Source organism: Chionomys nivalis, chromosome 3 (assembly GCF_950005125.1).
Source record: "Chionomys nivalis chromosome 3, mChiNiv1.1, whole genome shotgun sequence".
Classification (NCBI taxonomy): domain Eukaryota; kingdom Metazoa; phylum Chordata; class Mammalia; order Rodentia; family Cricetidae; genus Chionomys; species Chionomys nivalis.
The window spans coordinates 12,676,451-12,692,423 of record NC_080088.1 but is presented as its reverse complement, the minus strand read 5'-3'; the positions used below and the strand labels follow the sequence as shown (position 1 = coordinate 12,692,423).

General features: G+C 37.8%; 1 protein-coding gene across 1 annotated transcript in view; it reads right to left on the bottom strand.

Annotated features, from left to right (window-relative positions):
• Positions 1 to 4,467: 4,467 nt before the first annotated feature.
• Adamts5 (ADAM metallopeptidase with thrombospondin type 1 motif 5) overlaps positions 4,468 to 15,973 on the bottom strand; it is a 39,776-nt gene continuing 28,270 nt past the window's right edge. Inside the window, exons 4-8 of the mRNA XM_057765824.1 lie at positions 14,147 to 14,430; positions 12,672 to 12,855; positions 12,168 to 12,343; positions 10,217 to 10,392; positions 4,468 to 8,508 (exon numbers count right to left, since the gene is read on the bottom strand). Of these exons, the coding sequence (XP_057621807.1) occupies positions 7,941 to 8,508; positions 10,217 to 10,392; positions 12,168 to 12,343; positions 12,672 to 12,855; positions 14,147 to 14,430 (1,388 nt within the window). The 3' untranslated portion in view covers positions 4,468 to 7,940. The remainder of the gene's footprint in view (positions 8,509 to 10,216; positions 10,393 to 12,167; positions 12,344 to 12,671; positions 12,856 to 14,146; positions 14,431 to 15,973) is intronic.

The window sequence follows — 15,973 nt, the reverse complement described above, 5'->3', positions numbered from 1 at the left end:
AATGAAAAAACAGCCCTTCCTTTTTAAGTTTTTGACCTTGTCTGACCCAGCTCATTGTGGGTCACACATGCAATGGGAAGGATAAGTACTGAAGGTTTTTTAAATGCCTAGCATCAGTTTATTAGTTTTCTGAGTCAAATGCTTTCTTCTCATTCCTGAAAGTCTTCTCTTGTGCTGCATGTGGCACATGAGTCCATGCCTATAACTTGCATGGTCTTCTGTTGTTTCCTCTCTAGTTCACTGGAACCAAGGAGCCCTCACATGTAAGGATATCATTAGGCTCAAACAGCCTACCGTTCATACTACAGCTCTTCTCTCAGACTCGCAGTTAGGAGCCCCCACCCTTAAAGATGCTGGCAAAGGATAATGAATACCTCAGCAGTGCTCAGCAGCGCTTGTCATTTGGGGTAGAGTTATCTCATTGCCGTAGTCATTCTCAATACTGGGATCTTGGGGTCACCTCGTCAGGTCGTAGAGATAAAGCATATTAGGAAGTTCAAGCAGCGCTTGCTGTAGGTCCTCAGACAATAGAATGCTCAAGAAATTTCAGCCTTATTAGAATGGCTAAGTTATATGCCATCTGCAAAATCAATGAGATTGCTTAAAATTTAATGTCTTTAAGAGAAATCACATTAAGAATATTAATATCAATGTTCTGTCCATTTAGTAGAATAACAGTATCGAGTTCTTTCTTAATGACTTGATAACCTACAGATCAGAGCATTCTTCAGTGCTCGACAGTATGTACAATTAACACAGAGACACTCACAGAATCAAAGTGTAGAGAATAAAAGACTGTGAAGCCATCATCTCCAAATGGAGCATTCCTATGACACATCTTCTCCCAAAAGGCATGGGATTCTTCAGAGAAGACAGGCAGAAAGATTGTAAGAGCCAAAGGTGGTTGATAACATCAAGAAAACAGTGTTTTTCCAGATACAACAGATCATGTGCAAATGTGAATTCACACTGCTGGCAGGATGCTCAGGCTCCAGCCTGACAAAATCCCAGCATGAAGCAGGAAAGGTGGCTCTGCAACCTTGCTGCTACCTGGGGAGCCATTAGCATGCGATAGCTGCTGGGAAAGCAGGGATGCTTTTGTTTTTGTTTTTAATAGTGTGACACCCTGTAGTTTGACCACATACTAGGGCTTATCTTATTCCTAAAACTAGCTGGGCAACATACTGGACTCAAGGGGGCAGGGGAGAAGACAAAATCTCAAAATTCTGGGGAAGGAATGGGAAAGGGGCTGAGAGGGTGGTAATAGGAAGAGTTGATTGGGAGGGGATTTAAAATGCATTTTGTGAAATCCTCAAAGAATTAATAAAATAGTGCAAGAAATTTTGAGTATCATAATTCTAAGATATTGTTTGAAATCAGAGGGAAATGCAGTGTTTGTAATGCTCACTAAGCATCAATGGCTATAGTTAAAAAAACATTGTGCACTGAAAAGTTAATTCATAAACTTACTGTAAAATATTGTAGAGCTTCTAATAAATTTCTCCTAAGAATCTAAGCTTACTTAATCAAGGCTTACTCAAAAAATCTTAACGCCTTAGGGTTATTGTTGGGAGCAGTGAGACCCCAGATCCTGAATTTCTTGTAATCCCCTGATCTGAGTGCCTACAGCAGGAGAGTGGTTTCTGGTGGGTTTGGCTGGGGCGTGGCTATCTCTATATAATCTGCCCCTGAACACAATAAAGTGGGCATTCCTGAGGAATTTAAGGATGACTTGTGTCGCTGTCTCTCTGTCTGTTTGTGTCTGTGTATTTTAACCTCCAGCCCCCTTGTCCGAAGCTCGCGAACTGGGTGCCAGCGTGCTGAGCGCAGACAGGGGGGCGCGGTGCGCGGCAGGTTATACATGTACTATAATACTGGTATACTGACATGCCAGAGATCCACTGTTTTAGCTAAGAAAAACATCTTGTCTGTGCTCAAATAGATGATGAATGAGAGAAAGAACAGAGACCTGATTTCATGCTACAAATGTCATGAGATATTTAAAAACAAAGAGATAATACTTTCCAACTCTAAGTCACATTATATCCAGCAATACTTTGACCTAGTTTATAATTTCTATTTATTATACCTACCAAAATAGCATTTAGATTTACAGTTTAATTTCATACAGGAAAATGCTTCACAAAATAGGATAATATTCCTCAATGAAAATTTATTACAGTATAGGTTCAAACTACTCGGTTCAAGTATTTCCTGCATAGCAGAGTTGATGTGGGCAGTAGACTGAGATAAAGCAACGCTCCAAATAGGTGCCTCATATCTGAAGTTTGTCAAAACTAAGACGATATTTTCATCAAGGCCTGTCTCACTGTCCTAAGATTTTTGGTCATTCAGCTGTATCACATGCCCATCATTTCCAGGAAGTGAAGTGTGCAAAGCCTCATAATTCTTTTCTTATTGGGAAAATAGGTTTCAAGACTTTAAAATCTGAGCTGTACCTATCCAGGTTTATTATTTGGCTTTATTAGTATACACTAATATAGAATTTCAGTATTAGTATCACTGCTTATGCCACATGGGATGTACTCCTGTCATTGACTTAGCTACTTGCAATGTCTACTCTCAAGACTTCTCACCATTCAGTCACTAGGCCACTACTAAAATGCAAGCAGTGTTTGCTAATTCATGACTATAGCAAGAAGAACCAGCAACGTCCGTGCCACATCTGAATGCGCACTGCAGAACTGACATGAAAAGACCACGCGTTCCTCAGTCAGAAGTCTAACTTGCAATACTACACATTGGCAAGTAGCCCTATTCTAAATAGCCTCTCTGTACAGGTACCAGGACTTCCAATGCAAAGCTTAGAAGAGGTTGAGAAACAGGCATTAAATATTGAGTATGTCATGACATATTACAAAGTTTATAAAGAAAACACACACACATATTTCAGGAGACTGTTGACAGCTTAGGGATTCAGAAACACCAAGACCAGGTGCTCACTTGTCTCTTTTCAAGTTTTGATAATATGATAAGTACCCTCAGATTTACTTTTGGTTAAAATGGACATTCCATATGCTGTCTTCCCAAACTCTGACAAACAGAGTAGATAACTATCATGTAAATTGTAGAATCATGTTGAAATGAAAAATTAAGTCAGAGATACTGTATGTTTGACAGTTCACCACTAAAGATATTAGCACCTCTGTTACAATAACAGTTTTTCACTGGACAAGACAAAGGAAAATGAAATGAAGAACAGTCTGTTCTGAGGACAGGTCTCCTAGGAGTTAATTCCCGAGGCACTGGGAGTGTTGCTTTGGATCAGACGGGGCAGTATTATATTTTCTCTTATTCTGTGCAGTCCACACATGGCTGATTAGTAGAACCATAAGTTATGGACTAGAGAGTAAACATATTGAAAAGGTGTTGGTATAGTAACAGATAACAATTAACTGGGTGTACTAATAATAATATGCATGTCAAGGTCTTATTCTTGCCCAACATAAATAAACGCCTCATTATATCCCCTATATATCCTCATTATATCTTGCATTAGAATTATATTCCACACCAAGTATTTGTTAGGTGGATTTTTTTTAACTGATTTGAATGTTTGTATTCCTGTTTACTGATTGAAAAATGCATGGACTCATATTGCAATATGTCCCCATAGTTTGACTGAATAGAACTTATAGGTTGATTATAGAGCAAGCCATGTCTATAGTTCATGTAAATAAGAAATTATTTAGCACATTTTTGCTAACTGTTCAGACTGATCTTCTTGCTTGTTTCTCGAGAACTATACATTGTTGGTCATGGAGAAAATTAATATACAAACCATAAAAGCTCTTTTCTGTGTGCTTCACTGATGAAATTCTTTAAATATTGTTTTGCATCTGTCTTGAATGATCATTTTGCTCTTATGATTCTTTCTTTTATTTTGAAGCCATGAAATCTAAAAATAACTGTAATGCCTTTGTATGACTGCATGTTTCACAGCAAAGCGATGAGTGACACTTGTACATTATTGCAGTGCTGTTTCACAGAGAGCTCTCAACTCTTTGTAGAATTGTTGTACTTCACATATTTCTAACAATGAGCTGTAGTCATAGTGAACACCTCGAACTTCCAAACCAGCCTATAGCTCTTGCTTGTTACACTCATGTTGCTTTCTTGCTAACAAAGAAGTTATCAATGGATGAACATCAAAGTCAGGGTTGACCTAATGAATTGCATAGTGGGTCCAAGAGAGCTTGGCCTTATTGCTACAACTGGATTGTGCAATCAGTCACAGATGAGCTGCTTTTACCAGAGCTGTTCCGGCTAATTCCAGGTCCTATCACTCTGGACAGATTGATAGTTGTAAAATGTCACATTCTACAATGTCTTTCTATACCTAGAGACAATGTAGTCACTCATACTATCAGAATCACACAAACCCATTTTGTTTGAGATCATCTATCCAATCTCTAGAGATAGAAGATACTAAGTCAGAGTATTTTGGGGAGCTGCTTCTAAAACTGGAAGATTTTGTCTTCATTTTTTTCTTTATTAACGTAGAAGTGATATACATATCTTTCATATAATGCACTAACAGCCTCTTGTATGTGTTTATCAGTGATGTGAACAAAACCGAATCTGTTTCTTCTCCCCAGATAAGGATATGCTACATACTCCAGACTGACTTTGAATTCATGATCCTCCTACCTTAGCCTCCTAAGTGTTGATAATGCAGGCCTGTACCATTAGGTCTGTTTTAAATCAGATTCTCCATTGTGGCTTAACTTCTCTGGGGTGCTTGCAAGTTGTATATGTCCTCAAGTTAAAAACTTGCAACTTGCTAGATTAAATAGGCATTTTTAAACTTGTGACCTGAAAAAAACCTATGTTATTAAGATTTAAATGACCTATTAAAATAGCGGTGAGTAAGGAGCACAATGAGCCACGGAAGATTAAATTTAAGAGAGTGGCAGATTACAAGTACACAAGGAATATGCACACATACACCTGTTGCACACAGAAAGCTTTCTATAAAAAAGAAAAAGAACAATACAAAAGCCACCAGTAGTGTCTAGTATGTAAACTCACAAAGTGCACTTTATACACAAACAGGAAGCATAAATTAAAAAATAGGACAATAGCAAAACATTTTCAACATAGAAGAATTTGCACATAATTTTTGTTAAATAAAAATAAATAATTTCATCACAGAAATTCACATAGCAGTTGGAAAAACAATAAATTACTTATTTTTCAGTGCTGCAACTTTTTTTTATTCATTTGTGACTCATCCCTCAATTCTTAGTTTAAAACTGTTTCCACAGGAAGGCAATGAATACTGAATCTGTTAAATACATTAAAACAACGCTCTTATGCTTCCAAGCAACGAGGACGGTTCATGTGATGTTTTCTGTTCTAAAAGGACAAGGTGCTCTTCTATTCTGGATTCTCTTGTACTTAAAGAAACTTATTCTAAGTGACTTTTATGCAAGTGAGGTGAGGAGTTTGTAATCTGAGTGTTATCTTCCCCACATTTATTCATCATCCTAAACCCAAGGTTTTTAAAAAATTCAAGATAGACAATGGAGAGATGGAAGACACAGCACACACTTACCCTTATCACGAATCACTCTTTCCCACTCTGACACCCCCCTTTTCTGAATCTCAGCTTGCTGTGTCTCTTTCCTTAGGAGTTTTATATTCATTTCCCCCCTCAATGGAGGATTCTCCTTTTAAAATGGAGAGAGAATTCCGTCAGACATACAATAGTGGTTTATTTGTTCCGTCCTCTCTGGGGCTATTTAAGTGTGAAGAGTAGACCTTCATTATTGAAGGGAAAAGCAAACCCCTGAAAAATCTTAAAATCCATGAAAATTGCGTGGGGACGCAAAGTGGGTAACAATCATGTTTACTCTTTATTCTTTTAATAGAACCACAAAAGATAAAAATATGAATTTTGTCACATTTGAACTACTTGGTTCGTATTGTTTTCAAAACAAGAAAAATTTACCTTAAACTCTCTATTTATTCTCTTTGTACAGTTAAATAATAAGTGTGATATTTAATCTTTTGTCTTCTGACCAGTTTGACTGGATTCATTGTCTGTTTTATATTTAGAGACATCCAATCAATATCAGCCACTAGTTTGGTGTAGGTTGAATTTCTTTATGTAAAGAGACCAGACTAAAGGATAGTGATGGGTTTGGAAGAGCATTGATCTGTTTCACAAAATAATTTCTTTAAAACAAAAAAAGACAGTAAAATTGTCTTTTGGTTTCTTTCTGGTCTGCTGAAATAAAGGTAACATAGATTCATCAATTACATAATTCTCTATATTAAAATATCCTATAATAAAATAAGTTTTAATACATTTAGTGAAATTTCAGCCAGGATTTCTTAAAATCCTTGTATGCAAACCCTTAACAGTAGGCACATTAGGTATGATCGCTATAAAATTTACATAAAACAATTTGCTTGCAATATCTCACGGAGAAGAAAAAAAAATCCCAGTAGAATAAAACACATTATATTATGTGACTTTTCTCAGGGGTTGTGCAGTCTAAAGGAGATTTTTCTGTTTACGATTATTAAATATTTTCAATATGCAACCTTCCTGCAGAGGAAAGAGACTTCCTGAAAACCCTTACATTCCATTATTTTTACACTCGCTCGTATAGTCAAGCACTTTACAACTGGGAAAACTCTCTAAAATGGTGAATATGTGCTTATATTTTTTAAAGTATGAGATGATTTCTATGGTGTGGAAACAGTCTTATTAATGCTAATGAGTTTGATTTCTTGAAATAATAGAATTAATACCAATTGTTCTTTCTTGATGAGACTAAACACGAGGTGATTTTAATATTACTGTTAGACCCGGTTTATACAGAACAGAAGTCCTTTCCAATCCTTGGGAAAAACAAACAAGCAGACACAAAGACGTTTAAAGGCTGGCTGAGAGGAGGTATGCCGGTGATGAAGGTGCTGGATGTGACAGATAACTTGATGCTGTGTGTCCTGTATGTCTACTGCACATTGTGAACTCTTAGCTGTGAGCCACAGAGTAAGCAGTTGTGAAAATATAAATTGAAAACACAGTGGCATATTTTTTCCTTTAAATTCCAATACAAGCAAACTAATTTTTTAAAGATCCTTGGATATTTATCACATATACACAGGAAAACATAATCTTTATACCACAATGATACAATAATTTGGCTGGCTGCCTGAAAAAAATACAGACAGTCAAAGGTTAGAGTAGTGGACCTGAGGATGTGTTTAAATGACCAGATACATACAGATCCTTTCTCCTTTTAGCGTTTCTCAGAAGATGCATGCTGTCAAAATGTGTTTTTGACTAAAACATTATCTCCTGCAGTCAGACAATATACAAATCTTATTTAACAGCAGCAAGTTCTTAATTTCCAGTAAATCTTCCACAGCTCTTTCTGGAAGCTAGTAGTTGAAATAGCTGCAGACCTACTTTGGTCAAATACTTTCTTATAGAAATATACATATACATACACATACATACATACATACATATATGTATATATAGAACCAAGTATATAAAGTGACATTCCAAGGGCGATGCATTTACAAACAGTAAAAGTAAGCTGTGTATCATGACTAAACATGATCACGATGCCTCTGAAGACATTCTATAAGAGGTAGGTGACAAAACTTCTCTGCCATCTTCAACTGTCCTCGGTTCTACATTCATCGTGGTGTGTCTTCTTTGCGTAGGCCCAGGGATGTTCCATACCTCCCATGTTTTCTGTATCCAAGGTCACCACCATGACATGAAGTAGTGTACATGTTTTGGTCACAGAGAGCAGATTCTGCCCATAATTCGACTCCTGGTGACAATGACGCTGAGACACTACTTTCTATGCCTTGGGCAGGCCTTGTCTTCAAACACAAGTATATCTACGATGGTCCTCCAGTTATCTTTGTGCATGAGAACAAACCACAGGCTAACATTTCTTCAGCAAACATTGCTTAAATGCAGAGGGCCTCTGAGAGAGAAGGCATCCCTTTGCTAATTTCCGGTTTCCATCCTGGCACTGTACCGTCCTGGTGTGCCAGCCTGTGTCACAGGTCCTAGAGCAGGCCAGCCATGGGCCTGTCACCCACTGCAGCTGTGGAGTGTGTGACCCCACTTTGTTGCTACCATGACTAATGACAGAGTTTGCTTTTTGAGTGGACTTCTTGGGAACAAAAAAACTGTAACGGACATCTAATGCTTTAGTTGGGTCTGTTGCAAGAATCTGTACAATCAGAATTTCTTTTGTGGCTGAATAGCCCATCCCATGCAAAAAATCATCTCTCTGACTCCACCCACTGTAGTTCATGACTGTACCGTTGATGTCAATGATAGTCTCTGAAGTGGAGATCATGTACTTGCCATTGATAAGGTACTCGCCATTTTTCTTCTTTAGGGCTAAATAGGCAGTGAATCTAGTCTGGTCTTTGGCTTTAAACTGTCTGACTTTTATGTGAGTTGCTCCTTCAGGGATCCTCACAACATCTGTGTAACCCTTACTGTAGGCAACAATGCCCACATGGGAGGTGAAGAAAAAAAAGGGACAATGAGATAGAATTAGTATATACCTAGACATGGATAAACACATAGAAATTCCCTGAAAGTTTTCCCTCCTCTTAACATAAACTTTTAGTGTACTCGAGAGCTTAAGTTTAAATTGACTTTAATCTTTTTGATAGGACAAAATCAAAACATGTGCTAAAATATTACATTATATCTGTTTTTATTGGAATATTCAAAATTAAGATGATGTGAGCAACCTTATTTTTTATTTTACTTATTTTAGAAGTGGATCAAGAGATTTGTACAATCATTGTATCTTTATCCATGTTCCATAGTTACAAAAATATTTATGTTCCCCTAGGCACAGGTAGACTAAATGATATTATAAATGGACAAATCTGCCCTCAGTTAATCTCATAGAAATATTTAATATTTCTGACATTTAATTCACCAGTAGATATTAATAAGCCCTATTAGTGTGTCCCAAGCCAGGTGACTCTTTGTCTTTTAAGATGGGCTACAGGGGCTATTCTTAGAGGTTTTCATATTGCTTCAATATGCTGACTTGTTTAAGAGCACAGGTTTGGTCATTTGTTGAATAACTCTGCCTCTAGAAGCCTTCCTAGATTTTATGGGACAAAAAATTAATGTAAGGTAAAATTTTGTTACTACATCATGAGTACTTACTATTATTTTAAGAAAAAAAAATGGGCTTGTTGTCATAGCACCTCAATTAACTTACACTTATCAGGGAACAATGTTTTCTGAAGAAAGGCACACTGCCCAATGAGAATTTGTTTGCTATAAAAATAGCAAAGGGAGCCAGGCATGGAGGCTTACACCTGGAATCTTAGCACAAAGGCAAGAAGATGACCAAATGGACGAACTTCTTTGGTCTACATAACAAGGCCATGCTTTGAAAAGAACAAAAAAAAAAAAAAAAAAAAAAAAAAAGGAAAAACCAAACAACCAAACAAGCAGTGGAAATGGAAACAATGGAGGAAGAGAGGAAGTTGGGAAGCACACATGTCCAGTGGCAGTTGAAGGAGTCAATGTGGGTGTGACCAAATTGCATTGTACATATGTATGAGATATTTAAGGATATTCAGAATAAATTAAAAATATCATAAAGGGAATGAAGAATGGCTCAGTGGTTGAAAGAGCACTGTGGATGCTCTTCGAGGGACGTGGTTCCCATGACCCACATCGTGGCTCATAACTTTCTGTATCTTCAAGTCCTAAGGGATCAAATGCTCTCTTACGGCGTCCTCCAGCCCCAGGCACACAAGCGGTGCACAGATGTACATACGGACAAAACTCCCATACACATAAAATAAAACTTAAAAATATAAAAATAGCTGAAGCTGAAGCCAATTACCGCTTCTAAATGAGGCTTTAGGAATGACGGATGTGTTGGGTACCACTTTATGGGACAGCACCCACTGTTTCTTTCTGTCTCTAATCCTAAGATCTTGGCTCCACAGTTGTTGTAGTTTGCTTCCAGAGGCATTTAAAGTTTCCATCAGCCATAGAGACCATCTCAGCTTTTCTCCTCCCTGCCTCATATGCGGAAAGCTTTGCTACAGTCACATTAGACCTTCTACAAAGAGCTGATGCAGGAATATGAGTCTCCCATATCAGCTTCACAGGAATCTGAAACCGTGTTTAGTTCACACGAGGGCTAAGGTGCTGCTATCACATTACCTTTTTTTATTGAAGGTTCCGATAACCTTTGTACAACTGGAGTTGTCCCCTCCACATACTCCGCACTTGTCATACTGCAGCTTTGAACCAATGATGCCGTCACAACCAGTTCTTATGCACTTTCCTCGGACACACACAGAGTTGCTGTATGGCCGACATTCAGTCCCATCTGTAACCTGTGAATGACAAAAATAACAGCAATAGATATGTCTGGGATTTGGTTCTTTGATGTAAATAAAAAGTTATAATTTTGAACCTTTTATTGTAATAAATTATGCATTCAAAAATAGACTAGATATGACTAAGAGGTTAAGAGCATATACTGCTCTTGCAGAAGGCTCGAGTTTAGTTCCTAGCACCTGTGACAGATGATTCATAGCAATCTGTAACCAATGCATTTGGTCTTTTTAGGCACCTGCTTTCAAGCACACATACCAACACAATACAGTTAAAATAATAAAACAAATCTTAAAAGCTAAACCATCAAAAAACAATCAACCATTCAGTTTCCAGGAAAGTCTAAGTGGGAAAATACAGTACATATTTTTATGAGGAAGATTTGGTTATACACTTTCTCTCTTGAACTTCTTGCCTAATATGTTTGGTGATGTGAGCTACTAATCTCCATTCTTGTATTTATAAAACAGTCCCACTGTATCACCTTGACTTTTTACATTGATGAAAAGACTCTTTTAGCTTCATGGAAGACTATAACTCCTGTAGAGATCTGAACATCAGCAGGCTTAAGAATACAAAGATTCTTCTTCTTTATCAATTTTTATAGCAGCAAATTGGAAAATTTAGAGTTATTTAAAACCCTGCCATGGTCATTATATGTTGATCCTACAAGCATCAAAGTAAAGGCAAACAGATTTGTGCGGGAAAGAGTACCTGGGAAAACTTTTGGAAATACTTGGTTTTGGAATATTTGGTTCTGAATAAAGGAAAGAGTTATGTTGCTGTTCCAAAGCCATTTAAATACAGCATGTACAGAAACTGTGGTGTACTTATGTTCATGCATACTCATATATATATATATATATATATATCATATATGCACTTTAAATTTGTATGCATATGACTCAGACATGTAAGTATGTGAATTTGTGTGTTTATTTGTAAACTGAAGTAGAATGTCACTAAAGTGTTAATAATTCTCTTCACAGCTATATTTCTAGATTTTTGTTTTTATTTCTTTGTAATTTTTTAGGAAATGTATTAATTCATAAGTAAATAGATATGATATATTAAAATATGTTTGAACTGGACATCAGCTGACTTTTCAGAGGTATATGATGTAGAAACACAAGTGTAGAGATACAGCTGAAGGCTGATTGCAGACATGTTTTAAAAGTGTCATAAGTTTGAAAATTTGATAAATAAAGTTTCTAAACTGCTGCATGATACAGAAAATAATATGTATTTCTCATAGTATATTTAGAAAGTGTTTACCTGTGAAACGTAAGGAATAAGTACACATCTATCATAATATAAGCAACTAGAAGGACTCTGATTCATCGGGAAGGTCTAAGATTAATTCTAAATCCTTTGTCAAAGACAATGACTTTGAAACCTATCTTTAAGACTGAATATATGAATTTTTAAGTAAACAGCTGAAAAGAGAACTCTTTCTTCCCAATAGTCCTTTTACAAAATTTGCCTGGAAAATGGAAGTTCTTTTCTAGACTGTTTTGAAGTTAGTATTATAATTTATTTTCACAAACAATAGGAAAACTGCATTTCTCAAAAATTGATTTTTAAAGCATGTACTTGTTCTGTGAAAATGTTTTTAGTCTATTGTATAAAGTTTGACAATACAGAAATCATAGAGATGAAAATGAAAACCGTTAGAATGTAACTGTTCTGAAGTCGTGACTGTGTTCATTCGACAGTTGTAGACTTTATTCTATGAAGTAATTGCTACCAGAGATGCCTACTGCTCTGGACGGACCTTTGGAGAAAAGACCACATAGTACCCAGTGCCCTTGGCTCTGCAGGTGAGTTTGCACACGTCTCCTGGCAGGACACCAGCATACTTGGGAACCCACTCCACGAATGTTTTGAGTCCCTTTGCATCAGACTGGTGTCCATTCTTGGCCGCACACTGTTCATGACGAAATGATTTACCTAGAAAACAAAAAGGGCAGCATTCATAACTTACTGACTTTAAAAGAAAATGTTAATGATTTCTGTACTGAAGAGCTTTCTATGCAGCAGTGTTTAAATTATCTTGGTATGAACAGAGTTGAAAACAAAAGTGTTTTCTCCTAGCCCTTTAGAGACACTGTTGTCTGTGATAATTTAAAAATTACTCCCATATTTGATATCAATTTACATATTAGTGGATCTATCCATTATGAGATTAACGTGACTTCTCCAGCCTCCCATGCTTATTTCTACTTAAATGGTGACTGCACATGACACATGCTGTTACTGACGTCAGGGAGCATCGTACCATTAGGTGGGCAGGGTGTCACATTGCAAGAGCGGTATATGGCCCTCTTTCCTGTGCAGTAGCGGCCACTGTTTCGAGGTGCAGGGTTGTTGCAATGGCGGTAGGCAAACTGTACTCCTCCCCCACATGAGCGAGAACACTGGCCCCAGGGACCCCAGGATCCCCAGTTTCCATGGCTTGATGTCTGAAATAGAAAGCAGAAGATCTTTTAACTCTGGTGGGAAAAATATCCCACATGTACATTGGAGTCAAGCGCATATATCATCCGAGTGGAAGCTAAGGCTCCAATTAAAGAATTTGAGCCCATTTCCAGGGTTAAGCATGTCATCTGTTTCAGGACCTTGTTTCTACTTGTACAGGATCAAAAATATCACCCTAAGTTGTGAGCATATGGCAAGGATTACATCCTGTTTTCTCTGGTCATTTTATATTCTGCCTTCTGATACTGTAAAGCTCTTGTTTATAATCACAGACTCTTGTTAATATTCTTTTTACTTTCATCTTGGACCAATAATAAAATGCTTCATGCTGATGGCTTTGTAAGATGTTGGTTGGTCATTTACATTTCTTTCCTTCTATTTAGTCCTAACATTCTTTGGTGCCTTTGTTGATATCACACAATCTGTCTATGAAGATTCTGCCTCATACATGAATACATTTGATTTGAGCCTGGCTGCGTTCCCAATTAGATGCAATAGACAATGAAGGGCACCCTCAGCCTCTGTGCCCACACACTCCATGTGGGAAGATAGCCCAGGCACAAAAGTCTAAATTTCTTCCCGTGGAGTTACTACAGGAGGAATCTGAGAGACTGTAGTAGGTGTTACATTATGAGCTATTTTGACTAGGAAATATAAGCTCCTGGTTGCCTGTTTCAGGTTGTCTGACAAGACACAGGCATTTGGACGGTGTGTTGCATTGTAAACACATGTCTTGGCAGCAGCCTCTAGGGTACCATAACTGCTAACGTTACATGATTTTCTGTCAGGAAAAAGTGAGCATTTGGAACAATACAAGATATGGTCAAGGAACATAGTGTCTTCTCTGTCACTGTTTCCACACAAACTTCGGTAGACAAGTTCTGGTAACTTTAGAAAGAGGATTTTAAAAGTGAGCTTCCAAAATGCACCACAGAGGCTCTGCTCTGAGGTGTGAATATGGGTTTGTGTGTGAAATACTGCGACTTGCCAAGAAATCCCTGTTGGTGGCAGGTTTTCCTGTGTTTGGCTGCTGGTAGGGCTGCTGCGAATGGGAAATGAAGTTTGAATAGATTATGAAAGGACAAAAGGACAAAATCTCCTGGCTGGGAAATGAAGCCTTCTGATGACTGTGACCATGCATGTCCTGAAAAGCACTTCCTCTGTTGGGTCTTGAGGCTTCAGTTGACAAACAAACAAACAAACAAACAAACAACAAAACAAAACAAACAAACAGAAAAACCAACCAAACAACAACAACAAAAAAAACCCACTTACTGAATAATATTTTTTCTTAGTTTTGTCCACACACTTGCCCTGCAGGCAGATTCTGCCTTTCCCACAGGGCGTCCCCTCCACTGCAGGCAGCTTCTTGGTCAGGCACACCATTTGGCCTTGGCGCACCACAGCACACCACAGCCGGGCACAGACATCCATGCCAGGGCACACAGAATATTCAGGCCCAAATGTCAAGTTGCACTGCTGAGTAGCATCATAGGTCTGTCCCGGGAGTTCCTCAGGACCCAGAATCTGCTTGCGTGGTAGATCGAGCAAGCAGTTACCTAAGAGAGCAATCGAGATTTAGAATCAGCCTGGGTTTAGGTTTCAAACTTTGATGATAAGGGATCTAAAAATTAAATCTCCCAGGAGGTGCCAAAGTGTAACATACCTACAGGTCTGCAGAGTTGTGCTCATGGGGATGCAGTGAACAGGGTTGACTCTCTATTTGAATTCTAGGATTCTCTTAAAATGATGTACTCTTGGAGTGGATATGATGACGGACTTAAGACTGCCAGTGTTACTGTTTTATATATATGACTGTTTTATAATATTCAGCCTCTGAAACCATCACCGAGGCAATAAGGAAGGGCTTGGAGGAACTCTAATAGCAAACTTCATAGTACCTATGCCATTTACGGCTATGAGCAACACCTCACTGAAGGCATACCCCCTTCACCACTTCTAGAGTACCTCTTCCCGTGCCTGTAGTCTGTCTCCATGCCACCAATAACACATAACGGCATCAGAGGTCAAAGTCTGGAACTTCCCCGTTTCACCCAAAATGTTTCCTTAAGAGTGCAGACCCAGTGAACTGAAATCATTGCTTTCCTTTACCATACACTCAATCATGGATGCTCACTGGCTTTTGTCTTTTCCTGATTTTTCCGACTTGATTATGCAATCACACACTGATTATAATAGTGATAACAGCTAACACTTATTCAGCTCTTTCCATATATCAGCTTGCAGGGAGGTTGACTTACTCTTTTTATTCATTTTAAAGACAAGTCGAGAAATATAAATTGTCAATAAATATAAATATGAGTTGTCAATTTCTTATCCAATGTTGCACTCAGGGGCTGCCATCCTCCTGCCATACCACGTTGTCTCTGTTAGGCATATAGAACGATATCTCATTTCCTTTCTGAAGGGTTGACACATGTTGGTATCTTAAAATTATAGATCTTGTGCCCAATGCTACAAAGAGCTGGTCTAGGGTCTAATTATGATGACACAACCATGCGTTTGTGTGCTCTTAGCTGAGCTAGTTAACCTCTCCCCAATTTATTTTAGGATTCTGTGATATGTTTACTGTTTTCACTATGCATTGTAAAGGTAGAATTGGTTTTGAAAGTTCAAAAAAGACAGAAATAGATGAAACAATGATAGTTGGTTTTGTGTTCAATCGGAACTGAAAGTCAATCCAACAAAAACTCTTACATATTAAAATCCTTGCTTACACCGAGAAAATAAGTGTTCAGCATATTTTGAGAGTACTACAAACATTTTTACAACTGCACTCAAGTTCCTACAAAGAAATACACCTATTTGTCCATCTGTGTTAGAGGCATTATGTGAAAATGAATAAAAAGCAAAGTTCCCATTTAACCAACCAAGCCAGAGCATTTGAAGAGGTAAAGCTTTTTAAGGCCAGCCAGAAAAAGCATTAGAAATGAGAATCTCGCCAAAGAGAACTTGGAGAAAAACATCAAGTTAAAAGGAAAACATTAGCCTCAAGTCAAGAGGAAGGAATGATAGTAAAACGCCACTAAGTGTTCTCAACAGGACTGAGGAAGAGCAGGCACTTTGGAATTCTGGGAAAAA